Source organism: Radiomyces spectabilis (genome assembly GCF_025331425.1).
Source record: "Radiomyces spectabilis strain NRRL 2753 chromosome Unknown BYT42scaffold_7, whole genome shotgun sequence".
NCBI classification, from domain to species: Eukaryota; Fungi; Mucoromycota; class Mucoromycetes; order Mucorales; family Radiomycetaceae; genus Radiomyces; species Radiomyces spectabilis.
Window position 1 is genome coordinate 912888 of NW_026251932.1, and position 23357 is coordinate 936244.

General features: G+C 42.2%; 12 protein-coding genes across 12 annotated transcripts; 7 read left to right on the top strand and 5 right to left on the bottom strand.

Annotated features, from left to right (window-relative positions):
* Positions 1 to 24: 24 nt before the first annotated feature.
* BYT42DRAFT_571341 (P-loop containing nucleoside triphosphate hydrolase protein) lies at positions 25 to 1360 on the bottom strand. Its single transcript, XM_051568486.1, has 4 exons — positions 1100 to 1360; positions 830 to 1029; positions 571 to 722; positions 25 to 467 (listed from the first exon to the last, which is right to left on the bottom strand). The coding sequence occupies exons 1-4, from the start codon at positions 1259 to 1261 to the stop codon at positions 169 to 171; spliced, it is 813 nt and encodes a 270-aa protein (XP_051423036.1). The 5' UTR covers positions 1262 to 1360; the 3' UTR covers positions 25 to 168.
* A 535-nt stretch (positions 1361 to 1895) lies between these two features.
* BYT42DRAFT_497801 (SART-1 protein) lies at positions 1896 to 4346 on the top strand (the record flags this gene model as incomplete). Its single annotated transcript, XM_051564521.1, has 5 exons — positions 1896 to 1927; positions 2008 to 2160; positions 2237 to 3555; positions 3621 to 3949; positions 4038 to 4346. The coding sequence occupies 5 exons, from the start codon at positions 1896 to 1898 to the stop codon at positions 4344 to 4346; spliced, it is 2142 nt and encodes a 713-aa protein (XP_051423037.1).
* Positions 4347 to 4965: 619 nt separating this feature from the next.
* Positions 4966 to 6249, top strand: BYT42DRAFT_571345 (uncharacterized protein). The gene has a single exon (XM_051568487.1). It carries the CDS (start codon positions 5278 to 5280, stop codon positions 6229 to 6231), a length of 954 nt encoding a protein of 317 aa, XP_051423038.1. The 5' UTR covers positions 4966 to 5277; the 3' UTR covers positions 6232 to 6249.
* Positions 6250 to 6333: 84 nt separating this feature from the next.
* On the bottom strand, positions 6334 to 8290 carry BYT42DRAFT_546366 (tryptophan synthase beta subunit-like PLP-dependent enzyme; the record flags this gene model as incomplete). Its single annotated transcript, XM_051565879.1, has 8 exons — positions 6334 to 6452; positions 6541 to 6835; positions 6908 to 7041; positions 7207 to 7348; positions 7412 to 7630; positions 7693 to 7985; positions 8049 to 8126; positions 8197 to 8290. The coding sequence occupies 8 exons, from the start codon at positions 8288 to 8290 to the stop codon at positions 6334 to 6336; spliced, it is 1374 nt and encodes a 457-aa protein (XP_051423039.1).
* Positions 8291 to 8662: 372 nt separating this feature from the next.
* BYT42DRAFT_571348 (uncharacterized protein) lies at positions 8663 to 9330 on the top strand. The gene is made up of 2 exons (XM_051568488.1): positions 8663 to 9024; positions 9097 to 9330. The coding sequence occupies exon 1, from the start codon at positions 8790 to 8792 to the stop codon at positions 8985 to 8987; it is 198 nt and encodes a 65-aa protein (XP_051423041.1). The 5' UTR covers positions 8663 to 8789; the 3' UTR covers positions 8988 to 9024; positions 9097 to 9330.
* Positions 8663 to 9482, top strand: BYT42DRAFT_571349 (uncharacterized protein). The gene has a single exon (XM_051568489.1). It carries the CDS (start codon positions 8987 to 8989, stop codon positions 9473 to 9475), a length of 489 nt encoding a protein of 162 aa, XP_051423040.1. The 5' UTR covers positions 8663 to 8986; the 3' UTR covers positions 9476 to 9482.
* Positions 9483 to 9794: 312 nt separating this feature from the next.
* On the top strand, positions 9795 to 12901 carry BYT42DRAFT_496697 (uncharacterized protein; the record flags this gene model as incomplete). The annotated part of the gene is made up of 10 exons (XM_051564440.1): positions 9795 to 9865; positions 9934 to 10301; positions 10377 to 10398; positions 10522 to 10618; positions 10682 to 10815; positions 10873 to 10993; positions 11275 to 12203; positions 12313 to 12454; positions 12533 to 12661; positions 12728 to 12901. Coding segments are annotated over 10 exons (2187 nt in total), but the record flags the coding sequence as incomplete, so codon positions are not given.
* Positions 12902 to 13147: 246 nt separating this feature from the next.
* BYT42DRAFT_571359 (60S ribosomal protein L39) lies at positions 13148 to 13767 on the top strand. The gene is made up of 3 exons (XM_051568490.1): positions 13148 to 13170; positions 13476 to 13579; positions 13665 to 13767. The coding sequence occupies exons 1-3, from the start codon at positions 13168 to 13170 to the stop codon at positions 13711 to 13713; spliced, it is 156 nt and encodes a 51-aa protein (XP_051423043.1). The 5' UTR covers positions 13148 to 13167; the 3' UTR covers positions 13714 to 13767.
* A 287-nt stretch (positions 13768 to 14054) lies between these two features.
* On the bottom strand, positions 14055 to 14807 carry BYT42DRAFT_497706 (autophagy protein 8; the record flags this gene model as incomplete). The annotated part of the gene is made up of 4 exons (XM_051564515.1): positions 14055 to 14094; positions 14164 to 14221; positions 14307 to 14537; positions 14774 to 14807. 4 exons carry the CDS (start codon positions 14805 to 14807, stop codon positions 14055 to 14057), a joined length of 363 nt encoding a protein of 120 aa, XP_051423044.1.
* A 209-nt stretch (positions 14808 to 15016) lies between these two features.
* On the bottom strand, positions 15017 to 16224 carry BYT42DRAFT_571366 (methyltransferase-like protein 5-like protein). Its single transcript, XM_051568491.1, has 5 exons — positions 16098 to 16224; positions 15631 to 16010; positions 15488 to 15535; positions 15361 to 15420; positions 15017 to 15225 (listed from the first exon to the last, which is right to left on the bottom strand). Exons 1-5 carry the CDS (start codon positions 16144 to 16146, stop codon positions 15139 to 15141), a joined length of 624 nt encoding a protein of 207 aa, XP_051423045.1. The 5' UTR covers positions 16147 to 16224; the 3' UTR covers positions 15017 to 15138.
* Positions 16225 to 19832: 3608 nt separating this feature from the next.
* Positions 19833 to 20719, bottom strand: BYT42DRAFT_497277 (uncharacterized protein; the record flags this gene model as incomplete). Its single annotated transcript, XM_051564485.1, has 4 exons — positions 19833 to 19964; positions 20034 to 20287; positions 20352 to 20565; positions 20648 to 20719. 4 exons carry the CDS (start codon positions 20717 to 20719, stop codon positions 19833 to 19835), a joined length of 672 nt encoding a protein of 223 aa, XP_051423046.1.
* A 273-nt stretch (positions 20720 to 20992) lies between these two features.
* Positions 20993 to 21772, top strand: BYT42DRAFT_571372 (p53 and DNA damage-regulated protein 1). Its single transcript, XM_051568492.1, has 5 exons — positions 20993 to 21083; positions 21140 to 21192; positions 21250 to 21322; positions 21389 to 21466; positions 21528 to 21772. The coding sequence occupies exons 1-5, from the start codon at positions 21056 to 21058 to the stop codon at positions 21680 to 21682; spliced, it is 387 nt and encodes a 128-aa protein (XP_051423047.1). The 5' UTR covers positions 20993 to 21055; the 3' UTR covers positions 21683 to 21772.
* Positions 21773 to 23357: the final 1585 nt, after the last annotated feature.

Below are 23357 nucleotides of genomic sequence, written 5' to 3' on the forward strand. Positions count from 1 at the left end.
TAAGATTTTTTTTATTTTTGTAGGGTGGATGTGTCATTTGAATCGGTTTATGCCAAGGGTTCATTTTCGTATATCCAATGAAAAGCTTTGATTTTCAAGAGGAAGCGAAACCACAGCGAAAAAAAAAAAAATATTCCCTTTCCTAGTCATTTTTTTATATTTATTTTTTTATTGTAAACGACAAGGAGTGAAGGCCAGTGATTTCCAAGCTTCTCTAAGACTCTGTTTGATGAATTCACGCTTCTCTTGTTCGTTCTTCAAGCTTAAAACCTCTCGGAGCAGTGGACAAGTAAACCGCTTGTTGTCGTTTTGCAATTCGCAGTTAAGGACAGCTTTGCGTAGTTCTTCAATGTAACGCTGGGTATGTCGGCTGGTTCGTACGTTACGAGTGGAGGTGAAAATAACCTGAGGATCAAACGATCGGGACGAAAGCTTATATATACGACGCAACTCGGCGACGAAGCCCTCTAAAGAAATGAATTCATCTCTAATTTAGAATATACACCGAGCGCTTGTTGCACATGGAAAAAAAAAAAAAAAAATAGCACGTCTCCAAAAAAGCCTGCGTACCTTGTGGATCTTCAATATGAGCTCGATGTTCGCTCATTTCATCATATACCTCTTCATCCACATGAGTGAAAACAAGCACCACAAATTTCCAAAACTTCCTTCCAAGCAATTCCTGCAACAAGCCTAACATATGCTGAGTGAAAGCATCCAATCTATAGCCCAATCGGAGAGTACGAGTCGCGTTACGAAGGAGTTTTAAAAAATCTCGGATCCTGAATAAAAAAGTGCGCTTTTTCTTTTTTTCCCCATCTTAACATACCTGATTTCGTTGATGCTCAGCACCAACAGAAAGGCACTAACACCGTTTTCCAGCCCTCGAATGTAACGGGTCATTTCATGGATGGCGTTGCGATCGACGACTGAATCGGCTAAACCCGGGGTATCAATTAAATGGAAATAGTCGGGACTTGTTGAAGTATACCATCGTCGTATTTCACCCTGCACCGTTTGTGTGGTGCCCTATCCAAAGTACCCATGTAAACATTCACAAACCAAAGGCAGTCCGTACAAATCAACGGTCAACACCTACTCCACCGCTTCCCGTTGCAAAGATATACTCTCCCGCAATGGCATTCAATAGACTGGATTTGCCCGTTCCTTGACAGCCGACGGCGCTTAAAACATGGGCATTAATGTCTCTCGCTTGAGCCTGACGTGTGGCATCCAAGACAGTTGCCGGTGAATAAGTCATATGGGCTTTTAAATGAGAATGCCAAAAAAGCCGAAGAAGAAGAAGAAGAAGAAGAAAGAAGAAAGATAGCTGTTATCTAAGCCCCCAAAAAAGAAGATCATCCTTTTTGTAATTTTTTTTTATGGTGCGACTTTGTGCCACCTCAGTTTGTGCGCTAGATGATTAACAAGGTGTAATCGGGATGATGTGGCCTTCTCAACACGAGTGACTACTGTATTCTTGGCCGTTTATTCTTGCACCACTGGTGACGCCGAAAGGTATCACTCATAAGGACAAGCATCCTAACCCGCGATGATCTAGCAGTACTTGAAATGGGCTTGTCTTTTTTCTTTCATGCAAAATGTTTTTTTTTTTCTATTTTCTCTCGGAAGAAAAAGCGCCGAGCTACTTTAAAGAAAATTTTGTACAACGAAATGAAAAAAGAGAGCTTCGCATTTTGCATTTCGGCCTTTTTGTGCTAAGTGACAAGAAATTGAGAAAATTCAGCGATGCCCCCTAATGTCAAAATAAAGCAGTCACAGGATATCCAATGGCAATGCTTGGATGAACGAAGGATTAGTCGAATTTCCATTCCCTCCTTTTTGGAACAACTTGTTTTTTGCGTCCTTGATTTTTCGCCTTTCAATTCTTTACCATGGCTGATGCGATATCCTTGGAGGAGACCAAGTAAGCTCTCCATTACTAGAAATAACTTCTGACAATAGTTACTCATCAACGACTTCTTTTTCTTTTCTTTTCTTGTCTAGTGCTCTGCGAGCCAAGCTCGGTTTACCACCGCTAGCTGGTGATACCGAAGAAACGGTGGATCCTGATCGAGTAGCCTATGAGAATTATCAACGCATGAAACAAGATCAAGAAAAGGAAGCAAAAGCAAAAGAAATCAAAGACCGTATTGAAAAGTGAGTACCTTTTTCTCTATTTTCGTCGGATGCTCGACTCGGGTGAAAGCTGACCATGCGACGTCATTGACCATAGATCCAAGAATCGAAAGAAAAACCTGGAGAAATTACAAGGTAAAGGTCTCGGAGAGGAGACCGAAGAGGAAGACAGTACATTGAACTGGATTAGGCGAAGCCGGCAACGTGAGAAAGAATTGGCGGAAAAGCGGGCTCGCGAATTAGCCGAAATGGACGAATCCTTCGAGAATGGCGCCAATGCATATACTTCGACCGATTTGAGCGGCCTTCGAGTGGCTCACGATTTGTCTCAATTCGACGAAGGCGGCGAGATGGTGCTGACATTGAAGGACAAGAATATCATGGATGAAGGCGAAGGCGATGACGATATGGACGAATTGACCAACATTCAGGTCGAAGAAAAGGAACGCCTCCGAAAGAAACTGGAAGAAAAGAAGAAGAAACCAGGTTATAATCCTTATGACGATGAAGAATTTTTATTAGGAGGAGCTAAACAAAGCATCTTGCCTCAGTATGAAGAAGATGATGATAAGAAAAATCAAGGTTTCACCATTGGTCAACGAGGCACTATCAACGTTAAAAAAGACGCTCCCGAAGAATCTATTTCGGAAAAATTAAAAGCGCAAACCCTCGCTTACGAGAAGATGCAGGAGATCAAAGACTACTATACCCAGGAAGAAGTGAGTCTATCGTTCAAAAAGCCCAAGAAGAAGAAGAAAGTAAGAAGAAAGGCCGCCGTGGATCCCGAAGACGATTTGACATCGGCACCCCCCGCCACAGACGAGTCGGCCCCATCGACACAGAATGCGAGCCAACGACGATCGCCCATGGACGATGAGGAAGCCAATTTTGTGGACGACGATGAATTACAAGCTGCATTAGCCCGGTCACGACGAGCAGCGAATAAACAGAAGCAAAAACAACTAAAGAAGATGACCCCCGAAGAAATTGCACAGAGTATTGCCGAAGCTCGTGAACAAGAACGAGAGGACGCTCAAGACGATGAGGGTGGTTTGGTGTTGTCAGAAATGAGCGAATTTGTCAACTCATTGGGCGTCGTACCGGCATTTGCACGAGAACCTCGCGAGAACCAACGAAGGAGCAGCGAAACACCAGGCATCGAAAGTCCAGAAACAGCATCATCTTCACATAAACCTGTGACGGCCATGGAGGAAGAAGAAGAAGAAGAGTCGCCCGAGACATTGAAAGAACAACCATCTGCAGAACAAGAAACGAAACTATCCACAGAAACCGCCGACGAAGCCGGCAGCGGAGATCAGGCTACGATCAAAAACGAGCAAGAGCCAGCCACTGTCATGGAAGAACCTCTTGTGAGTGGAGGATTAGCGGCGACTTTATCTTTGTTGACACAAAAAGGTAAATAGTACGAGTAGATAATTAGAGAAAAACAAAACAGGTATACTGACGTGGGGCTACGGTAGGATTCCTTGCGAAGCCCACCCAAGAGCAGATAGAGAAGGATAAGCGTACAGCCGCGCAGATTCGATGGCAGAATGAAGAGCGCAAGCGTGAGGCACAAAGAGCAAGAGAACGAGAAAAGGAACGTTTGCGACACAAGGGACGTGATTCGGATCGTGGCCGTGAAAGCGATCGCAATCGCGAAAAGGAAAGAGAACGAGAACGTGAACGTGAAAGAGAAATGGAAGAACGCGAACGTTTGCGGGAAGTGGAAGAACGTATGAAGAATTACAAGCCCGATGTCAATCTTGTGTACGTGGATGAACAAGGTCGTCAAATGAATACCAAAGAGGTAGGATTTTTTCATTGCATCTTACTGAGAAAACAATCATGGGGAGAGTTTAGCGCAGCAGCGACTAATGTATGATTTTTTTTATTAGGCATTCCGTTTCATGTCCCATAAATTCCACGGCAAGACGTCTGGCAAGCTAAAGACGGAGAAACGCATGCAGAAGATCGAGGAAGAGTTGAAACTGAATATGATGAGCAGCACCGATACGCCGTTGAATTTGGCAGGAGCGCTTCTTGAAAGACAACAACGCACAGGCAGCGCTCATGTTGTATTGAGTGTGGGCAATCGAGGAGTGGTGCCGCCCGAAGTGCCTTTGGCGGTGAATGGTGAATCCAGCAAAAAGCGAAAGGCATCCACAAGTGGCGAAGACTCGGACAAAAAGAAATCCAAAAAGTAAAATAACCATCATATCATCCCAAGCAATAAATTATTCTCATTTTGTTTCCATTCAACCTTTCTTTTTCGTCTCTTTATCATACGCTGAGGTCCGAGCATAACATTTCGAAGTGCATGACCGTTCTTTCACGCTGCTTTAAGCGTTTTAAAACGAATGACGAACGGTAATTGGAAAAAAAAAAAAAGCTTAGTATAGCTCGTTTTTTTTTCATGTGCTTCAGGGAGGTTATTTCCGATAAAAAAAAAGATACAATCATTGACATCTTGATGCTTCATTTGACACATCCTGAAAAATAGCACACTTGTAATTAAAGCATAAAAAAGGAGAACGTCAATAAAGTTGTTTGTTAAGACCAATGTTCATTTTGCATATAATGCGTTGTCTTGGAAAAAGCAAGCTAAGGATTTCAGTTGTCATGATAATGCGACGTCCGTGGCCATTTGCCATTGATATCGTCGATAAATCAATAAAATCATGAATGATAAGAAAACTATGGACACGACTAAAGCGTATAAAATAAAACATAAAGTTTCTATTTATGGTGAGCTGTGCTTTTTTTGGACATGCATGTAAATAAATTAAGCAATACTTTATAATGAATGTCAACCATTTAGATCCCCCATTTTATTCCATGACTTGCAAAGGTTATTTTATGTTTTTGAATGAAAATATGGCTAGGTGGTCTTAATTGCTCGTTTTTCCTTATATCACTGCACATCCAATAGCCCAACGTGTGTGTGCATTATGTGTATGAGATATTCTAGTCCGAACGAAGAAAAAAAAAACATGAGGAGACTTGCATGAACCCCATAATTAGGATTACCCGACAATGAAGTGACATTGACATTGATTTTATATATAAAAAGCGACAAGCCATGCCATCCCATGGTTCAAGCAGAACAATTCGCGGTCCTTTTTCTTTTCCTCTGTCATGAATGATCTTTTATCCCATGTACCTGTCAATTTACCTACGACTGAGTCCGACAGCAAGCATGTCACCGAAACAGACGCTGCACAAGCATTGCTGCAGCTGCACTGCCCAATGTATACGCACGCCTCCACATCATTGACATCTTTAGCCTCTCAATTATCGGTATCATCCATTTCTTCCAGTCCTTCATTGTCTACAGCTTCGTTTGCATCGTCCACCGGGCCAACCGGTCCGAATCCTACCCCCTCCTTGAATTGTTCGTCACCTCAGACACGCCTTCCGCCATTTTCACAGCTCATCTTTTCTCCCGATGAATACCATCCCGCCGAGCTGTACCCATCGATCCACCATCCTGCAGCGTCCTACGAACAGTTACCTACCGCTCAGGACCATACGGCCTATTTCCACAGTGACCGCTACATCGCCGAGCCTCACGTCAAGGAACCATGCGCTCCCGAATTTCGTCGCACCATTACGCGCAAGAAAGCCATGCGATTTATGGATATGGCATTTAAACAGGGTCAAACAGAAACGCACATGGCGGAAACGCCTCGATCCGTGCGTCGAATGGCGACCATGACACTCGGTCGGAAAAGTTGGCGGAACCACGAAACAGGCAAAAGTTTCGGAAATACATCTAAAAAACGCGGCAAGAAGGAAGAAGCGCCTCCGGTATCGGGCAGTGATGGGTATTCCAGCAGTACCGAAAGGTTATTGTGCAAACCACGGTGGCAAGACGCTGAACGTTTGGAACTGTTGGAAGCGATTGTACAAGACAAGCAATTGAATAATATGGCCACGTTTCGATGGGACCGTATCTCGATGGCGGTCGGCCGGGCTAAAAAGGCATGCAAGGATCAATGGCGACGGGAGGTCCTGCCTGCCCTAATGAATAGTCTAAAAGCACCCACGGTCATTATTACTAAAAGTTCTACCGATAATGATTCAAAATAGATTAATAAAGAAAAAAAAGTATGTTTTTAGAGCATCTTTGTTTTATTGGCATGTCTGATGGCCCATGTGTACGTGTATATGAGTACAGTGATGTATCTGTGTTTAGAGGAACTGTCGACGATGCAAAAAGCTGATGAGATCGTACTTTGTTGCCACACCCAAACACCATTTTCGTCCCACATCGGTGACCATGGCAAAGGAATTCTTTTCAAAGAATTTTGCTACAGAAAGAAAAAAAAAGCCCGGTTTTTATTTACTGCGATCATGACCAGGGCGGAGCGAAAACCAAAAAAAGAAGAAGGAACTTACCAAGATCAGCCAGACTGGTATCGGGTGTAATGAGTTGATATTTTGATTGAGCGCCGGCTTGTTTTTTGAAGCTAAACATGGCTTGTTCAATGGAATCGCCGGGTTTGATAGACCCTTGTTCCAACCTTGCTTGTAAAGCGTCCAAGGATACGTAACCGACGAGTTTCTTATTTGATGCATTGATGACCGGCAGCTGTGAGTATTCGCGCTCCAGCATCAGGTCCATGGCATGCGAGGCGGTAGCTGAGGGGGTAATCGTGACCGCAGCAGGCAACTGCAAATCTTCCACACTGGCCTAAAAAGCCAACAACAAAAAGCCGGTCAATGCTTATTGACTTTTACTAGAACTGACCACCTAAACACTTACAGCGCGATAACGGTCATTCGACAAATATTCCAATTCACGCGAGATCACATCATCGGCAAGATCGTTCTCAAAGAACCAGTCATCCGACAAGAGCGTGGAAGTGTAATTCTTGGCGGTGTCGTTCATGACCACCACTGTTCGATATTCATGCGTGGTGTGCTCAGGAACTGTTTCTGCATGTTTCAAAGCAGCCGAGACGACGGCACCGGAGGAAGGACCTTTTTTTTTTTTTTTTTCGCAAGTATCAGCACCTTGAGAAGGATCAACATGACCGTTTGTATCTAAAAAAGACAACCTACCGCACAAGACACCGTTATCTCGAATCAACCGTCTCGCCATGGAGAAGGCTTCTTTATCTGTAACCTTGATCCATTCATCCACCACCGATTTTTGCAGAGTGGATGGAGTAAAATTGTTGCCAAGATCTTCGAGTTTCCAGTCCTGTAGCTTTCGTCAGTCACGGACATCGGCAATGGAGTAAAGAGGCTCACTCAAAACACTTACGGCGCGAATGGGATGACCGTGCGAACCGCTGATGATGGATTCGGTCGGTTCAACAGCAATCACTTTGACGGATGGCAATCGCTTTTTGATATAGTTACCCAGCCCTGTCACTGTCGCGCCGGTCTCTACACCGACCACTAAGAAATCCAACTGCATCTGAGTCTGCTGAAGGATCTCTTCCGCAAGGTCATCGTAAGCAGAAACGTCCCTCAGAGCCACCTAACAAGCGGATTAACAAGAATGCCGGCTATCCAGATTTCTTAAGGATTGATGAATCCCACCTCGTCCAAAACATGAGCGTCGGGAAGCTGTTCAGCCAGACGTGCTGCCACTGAATAAGCGCTTTCGGGCGCTTCTGGACGAGCTTCATTGGGCGATCGCAAAATTTCGGCACCCAACGCTTTGAGAACCGAAACACGATCATTGGACGTACGTTCGGGCACAATAGCGATGATGCGATACTTTCGTTTGGCGGCTAATGTCGCGATGGCAATACCGAGATTACCACTGGTAGGAATGATAAGTGTTCGTTTCTTGTTGTCCTTGGGGTCCATGTCATGACGACGTTCAAATTCTGCAATATGGGTTTAAATACACACTTGTTCCCCCCCACGCCAGCACTCCCCATTAATATTACCTTGCAGTAAATACTTGGCCATGCGATCCTTGATGCTTCCAGTAGGATTCTGAAACTCGAGTTTAGCCAGGATTTGAACTAAGACCAGCGTCATTCCATCGATGTTATTTCCTTGTGTCTTCGTTCTTTGACCTTCGTTGTCTCTTACCATTACTGTGGGCGCCGATATCAAGCATAGGCGTCAGGCCAATACCATCCGAGATGTGGGTGGTAATAGCCGGTGGTTGCTGATCGAGAGGCATGGGAGAAAATTTGGATGTAGGACAAGCAGCCAAACTTTGACAGGATAAGAAAAAAAGATGAGAGTGCCAAAAAGAGGGCTGTTGTTCTTTTTGGTATAAGGGTGGTTGGATGTCCGCCAATGGGAGATACGGATTAGGCTTCTTTGGAATACGAGATGTCCCAAATCGGTGAATGGATTGGGGAATTCATGTTCCTCAAGAGTTTCAATGGCGTCCACTGACATAGCTACTGTTCACATAGGATGGTCAAAGCACCATGGTTGCAGTCAGGTTCATGATCTTTGCTTCGGAGTGATCTTACAGTTACAACTCCGAAGCATGTCATGTTGCAAATTGTGATGGTGTCGGTTTTCCATATCTGCTTTTTATTTTTATTTTTTCTATTTTCTTTCCGTTCGCATCCATCACTTGTGGTTCGTGAGTATCGTTGGATAAGATTATGACCATGATACTTATGCGGAGATAAAAAAAAAGACGACGACGAAAGCCCAAAGAAGCCATGTCCGAGCAAGAGGAAACCCCATTGAACACTGAACTTGGTCGCCTTGACAAATTCGTCGATGCCGCTCCTCGTCATGACTACACCATTGACCAAACCAAGCAACAGTTGTGTCGGCAATTGCCCAACGGACAACAACAATGTATCCATCTGAACTTGGAATGTAAGTCTCTTGATGAATTAGAAAGTGGCGTTTGATGTACAAAAAACAAGGGGCACTGACGCTGACCCACCACTGGATATACGGTTTTATTAGATACCCAGATGTTCTCGCAGATGCAAAAGCTCGGTTTTTTTTGCGCGTTACCTATGGATCCCACGGAAACCCATATGGAATGTCAAAGAGTCTAACTATAACTTATATCTATTTTAGTGTCATGATGATTCTTAATTTGCTTGAAAACAAGACAAGAAAGAAAGAGAAAAAAAAAGAAAAAGGAGAAAAGAAAGTGATGCGTGGCAGTGTTATGAATTGGGTCATCATTCGTCGCAGATCATTCATATTGATTCCCCTTGTTTCCCTTGGTGAAAGAAAAAAAAACATTGCGGCTTTACCACACGTCACACAGCGTGCCAGTTTTCCTAAAAACGCAATTCACTGGCTCCAACGTGGTGAGATTGGAACTCGGCTTTTTTTGTTTGGTGTGCCTACAGACTTGGCTTTAGTGGTTTTTTTTTTTTTGTAACTTGTTCCCTTTTTACCGCCTTTGCCTTATCCTCCTCATTCCTCATTCCTCACTTGTTTCCTTTCCCCTCATTTTCGTCCCTCTTCTTCGTCTTAAAAAAAAAGGAAAGCTACTGGTTCTCTCTTTTTTTTCATACCATTCCCGTGTTTTGTTCTTCGTTTGCATAAAATAGTTTTAATACAATGATGAGAGCTAGTGCAGAAGAAGAAGCTCACGCAGAAGCATTCGTGGAATGGGTATGTTTCAAGTTTTCCAAGAGCCAGTCGAAAACATTGAAACCAAGTATACATTTTTTGCCTAGATCAATACATTTCCCAACATCTCGCAAATTTGCACACACATTACCGACTTATCGAACGGCATTATTCTTTTTGAAGCACTCGCTGATATGTAAGAGAGAGAAAATTCTACCGAAATAAGAGACAGCCTGTCATTGACCTTGAGAGCAATTGTGTTAGTGATCCGAAATGGTTCAAGCTCATTCGCTCGGCGGATGTGGGCGATAACTGGGTGTTGAAAATTAATAACCTGAAAAAGCTGTACAAGCTCGTTTCACGCTATTACGAAGAAGTACTGGGACAAGATTTTGCCAACATGCCAGCCGTCAATTTGAATATTATTGCAAAGGACGCCGATATCCGAGAGACGAATAAGCTGTGTCAATTGGTATTATTCATCGCTGTACAGTGCCATAACAACCAAATCTATATCGGCCGCATCCAAAGCTTATCACAACGAAGTCAACAAGCCTTGATGGTTATCATTGACGAGGTGCGACAAAAAAAAGGACCCCTCTCCCCAATCAATGCACACATTTATGAACATCGTATTCATCCAACCGAAACCCCCCCAAAAAAAACAAATTGCTTTTTTTAGATGATGAGTTTGGTGCAACCAGGAGGAATGGCGGATGATGCGCAGGTGTATACTGCGTCTGGTCAACATTATACCCAGCTAGAGTATGTTGTCGAGCAAAACAAAAAAATGTAAACGTCGCATCATGTGTCATTGACATGTCACGGTTGTAGGGAACCTGTTTATCCAAGCCATCATGATATTTCCAAGGCCGTGTACGATAAAGAAGAATTGGAGGCGTCACATAAACAACTGATCGAAGAACATGCCCAACTGCGCTTTCGATATGTAAGCACCCTAAATCAACGACGTTTTGGGTTTTGTTTCGTCTCATTGTGGGTGTCAATCTAGGATGAACTCGAGTCCGAAAAAGAGGATTTGCAGCTACGATTACGCGAAATGGATACCGCCGTGGCCCAAGCCAACGAAACAGGTCGAGCAGACTTTATCATGAAGACCGAAATTGAACACTTGAAACAAGATTTGTAAGTATCCTTGGGTTCATCAGAAAAGTTTTTTTTAATGACGTGTACCTCCATCAGGCAACGAAGTGAAGATCGACGCCAAGAAGCGGAAATGCTTCTCGATACCCAATCCAACACGATCGAAGAGTTGACAAGAAAAGTAAATGACCTGAATGCAGCCAACCGTGGGATTATTCCTGTTGAGCGATGCTCATTCACTTTGTAGGGCGCAGAATTGACAAAACAAGCAGAACAAGCAATCAAGTTGAAAGATCAGCTAGATGAATATCGCCATGCCGCCGAAAAATTGCAAAAAGCAGAAAACGTGATTGAAAAGTACAAAAAGAAACTTGAAGAAAGTGCCGATCTCCGACGGCAGATCAAGGTAAATAATACCCATCCATCCAGCGTCTAGCGCACGGATCCATTATCGCGTTCTTTTTTTTTTTTCTAATCGGAGGAACATGGTTTCTATCGTAGGTCTTGGAGGAAACCAATCACTCGTTGATGGATCGCAACCAGCAAATTGAAGATGAATATCGCAAAGTATTGGCGTTCAAGACATTAATGGATTCGTACAAGGATCAGGTGGCCATGCTTGAGACGAAAAATAACGAGCTGATTCGAGAAAAGAACAAGATGGAATACGAGATCAGTCAGCTTTCGAAAAAGATCGAATCATTGGAGGTGGATAAGACCCGAGATATGGATCGTATCCAATTGCTGGAAGATCATTTGCAAGAAGCTCAATTGGGCGTTAATTCGGCGGAACGATCGATCATGCAACCCACGGAGCTGGGAGACGATGACATGGATCTAGACGAAGATGATCTGAGAGGATCATTAGAAGACTCGCTCAAGGAGTCGAATGTGACAGAGTTGAAGCTTTCCAAACGGCGTCTTGAACGTCAATTGAAAGCATTGCAGGAGGAAAACGCAGCCGATCGAAATCATAAAGCTGTGGTGTTGCAGCATCTTTTGGACGATGCCAATCGTCTGAAGAATCAGTTTGAGAAGAACTACTTGCAAGTCTCTCAAGAACGCGACATCTTGCAAAGCGATATGGCTCGTATTCGCGAAGGCATTCCCGATGGTCTATTGGATCAGTCACCTCACACTTTACCCTTACGATTGCACATCAATGACCTTGAAAAGGAATTGAAGTCGTTGCGAGAAGAAATCGAGACGCTACGCACCAAGATGGCGGAAAACCGATTCAGTTTTGGAGAAGGCGCCGCCGACGATCTCAAGATGCAATTCAAAGCCATGGAAGAAAAGTCGCGCAATCTCGAAGAGCAAACGAAAAAGCAATTGCAAGATATCAATCGCTTGTTGCTTGAAAAGGACATGTTGCAAAGTCAGAGCATTGAGACCAAAGATTTACTGCTAGAGAAAGAGCGATTGAACAGGTAAGCCCATATTCAAATGATGCGCACAAATACGATACAGAGGATATCGTCGTCTTGGAGACATGACGTGGAAATCTATTTCTTACATTCTATCCTGGTCTCCACGTAGTGAAATGAAGGCATCCCTTGCGGCATTTGAAGCCAAAGATGATGAACCACTTAAACAGCAAAATGCGCATCTCCAGCAGCAAGCGATTCAACAACAAGAACAAATTCGTGAATTGCAAGTCAAGCTGAAAAAGGCAAAAGAGGTAAAGAAAGGATGATTTGGACTTGCCGGAAGAACAGAGGAACATGAGAATAATCATGCCTTTTTTTGTTTGCTACAGTTTATCAAGCAGCAAGATAAAATGCTCAAAGAAACCAAGATGGGTGACGATGCCGGTAATTACGACGAGGCGGTGGCTTCCCTCAAAGCGGAATTATTACTGCGCGACGAAGAAAATGAGAAATTAAAGGTAAGAAATAATCGGTCATTTTTCACTTTAGATAATTTCATACAAGCTAACAACGTACCTATTAAGAAACAACTCCATGAGCATCGTTTACAGACACGACGTGAGCAGCAGTTGATTATTTCTGCATGGTACGATGTAGCTCGTCGAACCCACAAAGAGCTTGCCCATTCCAAAGTCTATCCCAACTCATGGCTTGGACAACAACGACGTACATTAGATAATCAATTAAAGCGACGTTAGAAGCAACATGGAATGAAGAGAGAACAACAATGAAAGAAAAAAAAAGGATATGCAATATAAAAAAAAAAAGTTGGAAACAGTAAGACCCTTTTGTCCTCTCGATCATTGAATGCTGGGTGTGTCTGAGCTTTAAATTATGAATTGTCGGCGAGGTGTGACTTGCTACGAGGAGAAGCAGCGGGGAGGCGGAGGCGCATTTGCCCAAGGTGAAGCCGAGCTGGTGCATAGTTTGAGACTTTCCTCTTTCACTTGACAGATTGCCAATCATGGTACGTAGCATGAAGCTAACTCATTCCGTTATCCAGAGAGAAGAAAATAGGCAAAAAACGAAGAATAAGATGTGGATGGATGAATGGATCCCAAGGATGGATGAATGGATGATCGATGGATGGAACGATCGGCCTGTTTCCCTGACGATGATGGTCGCCCTTCAAGGTTTCCGAGTGATCCATCACATACTATACGTTCTTACACCGTCCTTGCTCTCGTCGTTTTTTTCTTTCTTCTCTCCTGGATATACAGCCACGACCGTTCGTTTATTCGCCCTGCTAATGCCCTGTTTTCCTCTACATAGCCTTCTAACAAGTCATTCAGAACCAAGGTCAAGCTTGGTAAGGCTCAGAAGCAAAACCGTCCTTTGCCCCACTGGTTCCGCTTGAAGTCTGATACTAAGATTCGGTAAGTGACGAGATTAAGCTCGATGGTGTGTAATGTGTGTAGATTAACTAACCTTCGTCTTATTTTTTTTCCTCTTTGTTATTAGCTGGAACGCCAAGAGACGCAACTGGCGTCACACCAAGTTGAACATCTAAGTTGGATGTGGCATAATGGACCTTTGGGTCATGTAATGCAAAATTGCATGTAGTATCACCTATTCTAATTATTTTGGAATTAAAAGAAAGGTCCATCACTGTTGTTTGGTTCTCTAAAAACTTCTGCGTTTTTGACGTCTTTCTCCGTGATATGGATGGAAAAAAATGTTGAGTGTCCCTTTTTTAGCGAAAGCAAAGTATATTCTGTACCAATTTATTACAGAGATCTGCGAATACAACAACGACAATGTAGTATAAAAGGAGGAGACTGCGGAATTGATTATGGAAAGAAAATCAAAAGGGATAAAAGGACGAAAGATAAAAACAATGGGAAACAGAGTTTATTCTGCTGAGCATCCAAATGTATTTTCGCCCGAATATCTGCCATAAAATGAATAATTGTTAATTTTCTGCTTTCCAAACTCGAGAGTAAAAGAGAAAGGAACTTACGTTATATACAGGAATCCATCTTCATCTTTATGTTCGTCATAGATTGCATTCATCAGCGCTAGAAAAGGAAAAAATAATAAGTAAAAAAGATATTGATTGCAATGACATCCGGCTAAATGGGGTTTATTTTGAAAGGTTATTACCTGCAGTGGGCGGTAAGATTTCGTTGACAAAGATAAAGATGGCCTTCTCTGGACTAAGCTTGATACGCTTTCGAATCACATAGACGAATTGACCCACCGTGAGGTCGGCGGGCACCAGGTATTTTTTCTTGTCAATGGTCGGAATATCGCTCTTCTCCACTTTTTCGCATATCACAGGAATTCGATCGGGATATTTCTGACGAATTCGTTCTGCTTCCGCTTTGCGTTTTTCTGGTTTCAATGAAGAAAAAAAGAAACCAAGAAGGTCATTTATCAGTCTCTGTTTTTCTGTGAATGGATGCTCCTTTTACTACGCCACCGTGTGCTCAAAGTCCTTTTTTTCCCCTCCATCCATCCCTTTCAAGACGGTTTGAACTTGCCCACCGGGTCCTTTTCCACATGAGTCTGTGGACCTTTTTTTCCCCATATGCTTGGCATCATGTCAGGTGGTCCCATGCATTACTTACCGTAAGGGTGTTCATCTTTAAATTTCGAACGCATAATGAGTTTTGACTGATGCTGCAAGAGACAAGGGATAAGTAATTGCCAACTTTTTTATGTAGTGGGTTTGTGTGTGAAAAAGACTTACGTTATACAGACAGGTAAGTAAGGTGAATGTAAGAGAAACTAGGTAGCAAGAGAGTGAGAAAGAGAAAAAAGAAAAAGGAAAAAAAGAAGAAGTGGAGAAGGCGTAATTCTTGAGGGAATAGAAATAAGAAAAAAAAAAAAAAAGCTGGCGCAGGACTAAAGAGATGTGCATGTGACATTGCAGGTGATCATGCTGCGGGTCAGCCAACAAGTGTCCTTTTTTACTCTTTTTTTTTATTACTTTTTATTGCTTCTTTTCAAAGCGTAGAAAATCGACGGCAATATCAACTGACTTTTTCTTGTGGAATTTGTACATCATTGGTACATCAAACTAGGAAAAAAGAAGTAACAAGTATTTTTGCTGCGGTTAAGTTTCTTCCATGTAATAAAGATGTATGCCATCCATGTGGATGAACACTCGCTCCTTTTCCTATTGGGCGCCTTGCCCATTTTAGAAATGACTTACTTTTAACTCGGCAATCACTTCACACGTCACTCCCCATTCCTTTGCCTTTTTCATGATATGCTACAATAATATGGTTGATCAAAAAACGATACATGCCACTTTCAAATCACCACAGTGAAATTTTTACCTCGCGAGTCGATGTCTTGTGCAATGAATAAACAGCTACTTTTGCAATCTGGATATATCCCCGAAAATCATCACAAATCAACCATGTCAACACAAAATCGTCACTTGTTTGCTGATACTTTGGTTTCCCCCTTTTTCTCTTACCTCAATAGCCTTTTTCAAAAGTACCATATCAATGCCTTTGGTCTTGGTACCAAAAGGTGGATTCATTACAATGGTATCCAGATTGCCGCGAAATCGTTCAGGCACATATTGACTAAGATCGGCCAACACAAAATCGATATCCAACTCAAATTCTTCACAGTTCTCTTGGGCTATTGCAATCGCATCGGGATCGATATCAAAACCGACATTGTACCCTGCGCCCAAGATGCCAGCGGCAATACTGAGAATGCCGCATCCACTGCCAAAATCTCCCACTGCTTTGTCTTCAATATCGCCATACACGGTATCTGCTGTATATAACATGCGTGCCGCTAAATGAGCCGTTGTAGGGTATTGTTCATATTGAATCTTTGGGTCGGCTAAGTCCTACAACTATTGAGAATCCTTCACGCCAACCGAATTCGCGTACTCAACAGGTCCCTGAAAAAATAGACAAATATACTTACAAAATACCGCACAGTCTTGAAGAATACTCTCCAATTCTTTGAGTTTCATGACAGTGCGAAAAAAAAAAAGAAAAAAAAGAACCCGGGGTGTATCAAACACAAAGCCCACAGAAAAAAAAAATATTGGCCAAGTAACAACAAAATCACGAAAATTTCAAAGTCCAACGCCAAACGGAAAAGAAAGTACCACACAAAGCGGAAGCGCACCGCGACAACATTTTGTTATCTCACCACTCAATTATTTTTCTTTGCTGTCTACAGGAGCTTCCTTTTCTTCAGCCAGCTTTTCCCTTTTTTTTGGTCACGTCGTTTAGCTAAAGACAAGCTTGACAGAGGCAGGTCCTTCAGAAAGAGGTGGTTACGACACTTCCGTTTAGGTAAAAAAAATAATAATCGGAACGGAGAATTCGCCATCGAGATATTCAAGGAAACCCTCGGATTAGAGTTGACATTTTGTATTACCCGCATGGACAAAACGTATAAACTGCCGTGGTTCTTTTTTGGCTTATCGATCGGGAAATGGATCTTGGATTTATTCAGAAATGGAGTGATCTTTTAGGTAACAAGGAAAAAAAAAAAGACAACCTGTCTTAAAAGATTATTATATATACAAAAATAACCATCGTATTCTTTGGCAAGAGAGCAGAAAGAATCACATCCGAAAAGAAAAAGAGACAAGAAAAGAAAAAGAATCTACTAGTAAATGTAAAAAGAAAAAGATAAAATCGTATGAACATGAAAATCCATCAAGCGTCACGAAGCACCGAGATGTAGAGATAAGGGGTATGTAAAAGAAGCAGAAGACGAAAAAAAACTGTATGTATATCTGGTATAAACCGGTAGATGCGATTCGAGTCTTGGCCGCAAGACCGCCATAAGTTGCTTCCTTTTTAATTCGGTCGCTTCACGGGAGCAGGATAAGGTCTGGGAAGAGCAGGTTTGGTAGGTCTATCCGGAGGCATGGTAAACAAGTAGAACAAATATCAGATGGAGTGAGAAGTAGTGAAGATATAGAGAGATAGAGAGAGAGAAGAGATCAGAGAGAGATCAGTGGATGATGTTGTTGTTGAGTCTTTGGTAGTTAAATGATTTCCTTTATATATCTTTTTTTTTCGATCCTCGATCGGAAGCTGAACCGAGGGAAAAAAAGAGGGGTTCTTTCTTTTTTAGAGGGCTGAGGGGGAGAGAGAGAGAAAAAGACAAGGGGGGAGAAGTGAGATAGATTGTCATTCTCCACAACGTGGTGATGATGTTTGACAGCGAGGTACACGAGACAAACAGTTTCATTCATGTAGGACAAGACTTCAAATTTTATAACCCCACCGCTTCTCCAGTTCACGACAGACATACTAAATCAAGTAGAGCTTCATTCTACTGGCCTTGAAAGAGACATGAAACGGTTGATAAACATGGTAATATTATTGTATACAAAGCATCAAATGGTAGTTTCGTTTGGAGACCCCATTTCATTCTTGCTTCACTTGCCGACTTCTTGTTTTTTTCCCGCTTGTTTGGGTTTCCTGTTCCATACTCGCTTGTTTTTTTTTGTATCTCATTTGCTTTTCATCCTACAACCCCAAGGAGAAAAAGGCAAGATGGCAAAATAACAACAATAACTTTGTCATACAACTCCGCTCCATGAATTGCCGTTTTATTTTTTCGCATGGTAAAGCGTATGGCGTAAAAAAAAAAACAATCTGTCCGATGGCAAAACCCATTACAGTAGGCCATGCATTCATCATCGGTTCACTCACCGCACCCGATGACAGTTTTCTTCATCACTACAGCTCATTTTGAAATCTTTCTCATTCATCATGACCCCATTGCCAACATAAATGACCCATGCATCCTGTAGCAAGATCAAAATGTTTATTGGTTTGAAACATGAAATCATAACAAATTTCATCATTCGCCAGAAGTATCCACAACAACTCAATGAGACCATTTTATTTTGACAACTATTTGCGAAACCCCAACAATCAATGACACTATCGTATCTATTGAGTGGTCAGCGAAAAACGGCGGCGGTGATGGTCAACCGAGGTTTTTTCCTCCTCCCCCCTTCCCTCCCCCCTAAATGGTAATTGAAGCAATATCAACAATGTAACATCCTTGACTCAAGATTTACGCTTGACAGCTGTTGTGCAATGGCGACGTTGGATGTTTATCTTCTCATGTAAACACAAAAACCGCCTCCTATCCTTCAAACTTGACAGATAAGACAAGTCCCATTTTTGCCCCTGGATTTTTTTTTTCGGCTTGACTTTGTTTTGTTATTTTTTCCCCAACATTTAATCTTGATGATCATCCTATGGATTAAATGGCGTTGATTCCGTTTCTCCTGTTGGAGCGGCAAAAAGTAAGGTCAAGATGACCCCTCATTTACAAGTACACTTCCTGTTGTTATCGGGCGTCTTTGTAACCGACCAGTGAGAACTTTTTTCTTTGAGTTAGATAATTAAAGTTGGATGTTTCGTGACACAAACATGCTTGGATTTTGCTGACGACTTTATTTTTTGAACACAATGAACCCTACTGTCAAGGACGACAAGGAAACCAATGCCATTGGCTGCCATTGGATGATTAACTTGTTTTTATTATTATCATACTTTATGTTTCAGTACGGTTTGCAATCAAAGTTATTCTTATCGCCCCACACTTTCAGTCATAAAAGGAAACAAGGTTGGGTGGCGTTCCTTGTTCAACGGGAAACGTCGAAATGTCGAAACCTTTTAATTTTTTACATTCTCGTTTTCGGTTGGCTTCTTTTTCCCTATTCTTCTGATTCCTCTATTTGGGTGGTTTTATTTGTATCTGTGATTGTGGAAGGAAAGTAGTTGAGTGGTTGGTACTGTAAAATGCTTCAAGGGCTTTTGTTTGTCTTTTTTTTTGATGTTATGTGTTTTTTTTCTTTTGCCTTCTCTTGCTCTCTGTCTATTTTTTTTTTTTTTTCATGACTGTCTGAATTTGTCTTTATTCATTATGAAACAGTCTAGTCGCCTTAACAACGCATTGCACTAATGCCTTTCTGTCATCCTTTTCTAAAAGAGCTTCCGCCATATCTTTTCCAACCGTCTCTGCTAATTCCGTCTTATCTTTATCCGAAGCCGCTGTTTCATCTTCTTCCATTCTCGTCTCTGATCCTGCAGAGTCATCTGATTGACGTCGTATCATGTTCATATCAGCTTGTCCGATATGTCGCAGAATATCCTGTAACCCATTCATTACATGTTTGATCAGTCATTGCGATCTCCCGATCATTCCCCCAATTCTTTTCTCTTTTCCGACTTACCACCAAAGCATCTTTACAATGCCGCGCTTCTTGTTGTCGGATAGAATTATTGCTTTGTAATGCATGCTGTAAGAGATTTTCCATGTAAAATTGAATGTCAGGCACAACATGCACACGAGTCACTTCTGATCCCAAATGATCCAATCCAATTAAAGCACCATAATGTGTCGTCAGCGGTCGAGCCGGATCCAGGAAAGCCCGCGTAAGCGTCCTTGTAATACGTGGTTGTAAAGTGTGATAAGCTTGACCGTATTGGCGACAAATAAAAGCAATCAGAGAAGCGGCCCGTTCACGTATCGACCAGTGATCCTGTTGAGGATTTTCACAAATAGTACGAGCAAGCAAGCACGTCATAATAGGAGGAATGAGTTGATGTAACTAAATACACCAACGTGTTAGTCACCCTGACATCCACTTCCATCGTTCTTCTCATCCTTTTTGTTTCAACGACAGTTCAGTTGTATATGCTGCGTACTTACATAGGGTTCCACAAAGAGATGCTTGTTGTTTAGCAGTGAGTGAGCCATGGAAAGCATCGCATCGAGCACCTCCAGATTTTTGTGATTCTGCGTCACCTAAAATAGAAATGAAAATGAGTCTCCTTTATCTGGATAGGTACGATGTGAGACGTTGTGCTCAGTTACCTTTTTATGAATGTGTTGTATAAAGTAAGGCAATAGCTGATGCAAGCCTGGATCCAAGCGGAGACTTTCGAAAGCCTGCGATCTTAATCGTTCCTCTGGACTCAAAACCGCTTCGGTAATGCGTTCAAAGTACATTTGTAATTCCTTGGATAACACGTGCTTCACAAGTGGTTTCACATCCACTTGGTCGGTATTGATGCCATTCGACGCCGCATGGTGTTTGGGACGCTTTGTCAAAAGGTCGGCCTTGGCATCTAACCAAAAACAATAAGTTTCCTACTCGAGAACAACCTCTCGCAATCCTGCAAAAAGTCTTACCACTGGGAGTGGGATTCTGTGGTATGGCCGGTTGCACGCCTTCAATGGCCAACCAATGTGCTGTGAAAGTGACGTCCAACGGAATTTTCGGCAACGGTTTGTTAAGAATGGTATCGAAGTCGACTTCCTCATCTTCCACAAAGTACAGATCTGTGGCATTGGCCGTGGTTTTTCGGAATCGAGGTGTCTCGCCGCACGCATATCCGTAAAGTGGCTACACCCAACCGGTCAGCACAGTTATTTGACATTGGCCATTAACCATCCGCGTAAATCAAAAACGATGCCCATCCAGGTACCTCTACATTTTTCACACGCAGTGCTGCATTAATATCGTCGACGGTTAATTTGGATCGCTTCGAGTGGCGCATAAACTTGCTCGCTTCCTGAATGAGCTCATGCACTCTGTATTCTACATCTTGTGTCAAAGCAGCTGCCACTTCGTCCTTGAGATTCGTCACACCCAACGATTCGCCAATATTCTGTTCGTTCAAGGCATCAATATCTTAGTCTGCCAAAAATAATGGTAATGGTTGCCCTACTTTGATGGTTTCTTTGGGGAATACACTCATTATAGCCGCGCAGTGGGGAGGGAATAAAAAGAGAAAGGGCAATAAGAAGGGATGCTTGCTCCATTTTCAAATTCCGCCTCCCATCCCCTCACGTTTCTGCAGTGGCTTGGTTTGAACGCTCCCGCTGTCTCTTTCATGTCTGTTGCCACGCAAATCGAACAACGTAGGATTATATAACAATCACATTGGTATTATCAGAAGCTCACAGTAGATAACTAGTCCTTGCCGAGCGGGAACATATTGCGGAGGATATTCTAATCAATAAACAACTGGTACGCTACGCGTTACTTTATGTGTCTTTCGGCAAACTCATTTTATGCAACATCTAGGTCATTGATTATGATCGCAAACGAAATAGTAATCGAGAAGCGCTGCGTCAGATAGATAAGAAGCTACATAATGGTAACACAAGTCTTTATAATGCTGGTTCAGAGCATATTGCTTACTCCAAAGCGGCATTTTTTGCAGAAAAGAAATTGTGGGTGAATTTTGGTGACATGTTTATCAAACTTCCGACCACCGATACCAAGCAACTCATCGAAGCCGGTATGGATGACAAGAGAACGCATATGATGGCATGTAACGGTTACTGATCGATTGGCTATAGATCAAATAAAATTGGATGAGCAAATCGAAGCGAGTCGCGAACTGATGAAGGAAAAAGCGCGGCAGCTCGATCGATTGGAAGGGACGAAAACCATGCTGGGTCTGGATTTGCAAGGCATGTCAGCCCAAGATCTCTATCACATCAAGAAGCATTAATTTCTCTAATTGTAAATATGAAACTTTGAACACCATGCATATAAAATTCTTTTTGGAAAAAGTTGAACAGACCTGTCATGCTGCATTGAGTTGTGAGAGTCTTCGTCGTCTCTGTCTTGTCTATTTCGAGGAATATGAACCAAGTTGTAAGTTGCATAAAGAGAGTTCCAACACGTCATGGGTTGGTTCACATCCGTCACAGGGACTCCTGTCGCCATGGACCGAACATAATTCCAATATTCGACCAACGTCCGAAAAATGTCACTTCCAAAGCATTCAATTAAATTAATCAAAATAAGGTAGTCCACCGCAATGCTGGATTTTGTTTTCTTGGTATAGAATTTCGGATGATGCGTCGAATACTGCAGATTAGAATTTTAAAAGTTGCATCGGCATATAATGATGAGAGCATATTATACATGTGGATAGATCAGCATACGTGGGTATCTGCGTCTTAATAGCTGCGGTAGTTGTCAGAGCTTGCTACCGTAACAAGAGTTATATAAATTCAAGAGCCACGAAGCCTGATCCAGATACCGTTTTATCGAGATGATTTGCGGGGAATGTTCTGACAAAAGTAACTCTTTTTTTGTCCATTCGAAGAAAAAAATGTAAGCCAACTTGTATTTTCTATCGCAATTGTATTATAGGCGCAGCATCTCGTTGGTTAACATGACGACCGAACATACCTACTCCGGAATGCTCAGCTAACGGATGGATCAACGAGACAAAAGAGGGAGGCTGATTATTTCACTTTTTATGATATTGCTTATATCAATTTCGGCTCTCCTTTGTAGGCTTGTTTTATAATGTCGAGCCTTGTCGAGAAAGACAAATTAGCCATGTTAATTTTGGAATACGAGGGCATTTTTACTTTGATACCGACCTTGAAGCTGAGGGTTAGTCTCTTTTTTCTACAACAAGTAACTTTGAGTAATAAATAACAATACTTCAATCCATGGACCATACAGTATTGGATTACACATTGCTGTCGGGTTGTTTGTCATGAAATTGCAAGTTTTTTCGAGATGCAGTGGAAAAGACATTCATTTTCTTACATATTGCAAGGTGCTTAAGAATTTTGTTTTCTCAACGACATATACTGATTGTCGCATTGCTTTCAAGATTGTTTTAGTAAAGCGTCACCGTCGTATGCAATGTGAAAAAAAAGCATCATACTGTACACCAGTGCTATCTTATGGCTCGGTATGCTAATCATTCCTTCTCAATGTACGTTATTATACTTTGCGGTTCAAATTGCATGTATCATACTGACCCTAGTTTGAGGAAATGCAAATAATCATAGACTACAATAATGGTTAGTTCAGTGGCCCTTGTTATCGTCATATTTTCTTCTTTGTGCCACAAAACTTGTTGATGGTTCGAAAAGTTTTTTAATTTACAGTGATCATTTCACACGCGTTTTAACATCATTAAGCGTCAACCACAATACAGCAACAGCACCATACATTGATGGTGCCGTTCCTATTGAAAACTGTTTTAATCCTTTCATGAAATTAGCAACGCGCGGTCCCATGTCATGCTATGCTCGGAAGGTCCTGGACCATGTTAGCCCGGTGTAACTAGATTTTTCTAAACATGTAAAATGCCCATCTGTCAATGGGGTTTTAAAAATTAGTTTTCAAATTTTCGCCGGCCTCCATTCAAAGAAGTT

Bases quoted from the DNA above. Each gene is read 5' to 3' on its own strand.
- BYT42DRAFT_571341 (XM_051568486.1), bottom strand. From the start codon at position 1,261: ATGACTTATTCACCGGCAACTGTCTTGGATGCCACACGTCAGGCTCAA. The intron at 1,030-1,099 runs GTAGGTGTTGAC...TACTTTGGATAG, and splicing joins TTGCAACGGGAAGCGGTGGA to GGCACCACACAAACGGTGCA. The intron at 723-829 runs GTATGTTAAGAT...ATTGGGCTATAG, and splicing joins CTGAGCATCAACGAAATCAG to ATTGGATGCTTTCACTCAGC.
- BYT42DRAFT_571345 (XM_051568487.1), top strand. From the start codon at position 5,278: ATGAATGATCTTTTATCCCATGTACCTGTCAATTTACCTACGACTGAG.
- BYT42DRAFT_571348 (XM_051568488.1), top strand. From the start codon at position 8,790: ATGTCCGAGCAAGAGGAAACCCCATTGAACACTGAACTTGGTCGCCTT.
- BYT42DRAFT_571349 (XM_051568489.1), top strand. From the start codon at position 8,987: ATGTACAAAAAACAAGGGGCACTGACGCTGACCCACCACTGGATATAC.
- BYT42DRAFT_571359 (XM_051568490.1), top strand. The intron at 13,580-13,664 runs GTAAGTGACGAG...CTTTGTTATTAG, and splicing joins AAGTCTGATACTAAGATTCG to CTGGAACGCCAAGAGACGCA.
- BYT42DRAFT_571366 (XM_051568491.1), bottom strand. From the start codon at position 16,146: ATGAAACTCAAAGAATTGGAGAGTATTCTTCAAGACTGTGCGGTATTT. The intron at 16,011-16,097 runs GTAAGTATATTT...TGTAGGACTTAG, and splicing joins TCAAGACTGTGCGGTATTTT to CCGACCCAAAGATTCAATAT. The intron at 15,421-15,487 runs GTAAAAATTTCA...ATATTATTGTAG, and splicing joins ACAAGACATCGACTCGCGAG to CATATCATGAAAAAGGCAAA.
- BYT42DRAFT_571372 (XM_051568492.1), top strand. From the start codon at position 21,056: ATGTCTGTTGCCACGCAAATCGAACAAC. The intron at 21,193-21,249 runs GTACGCTACGCG...TGCAACATCTAG, and splicing joins TTCTAATCAATAAACAACTG to GTCATTGATTATGATCGCAA. The intron at 21,323-21,388 runs GTAACACAAGTC...CATTTTTTGCAG, and splicing joins AGATAAGAAGCTACATAATG to AAAAGAAATTGTGGGTGAAT.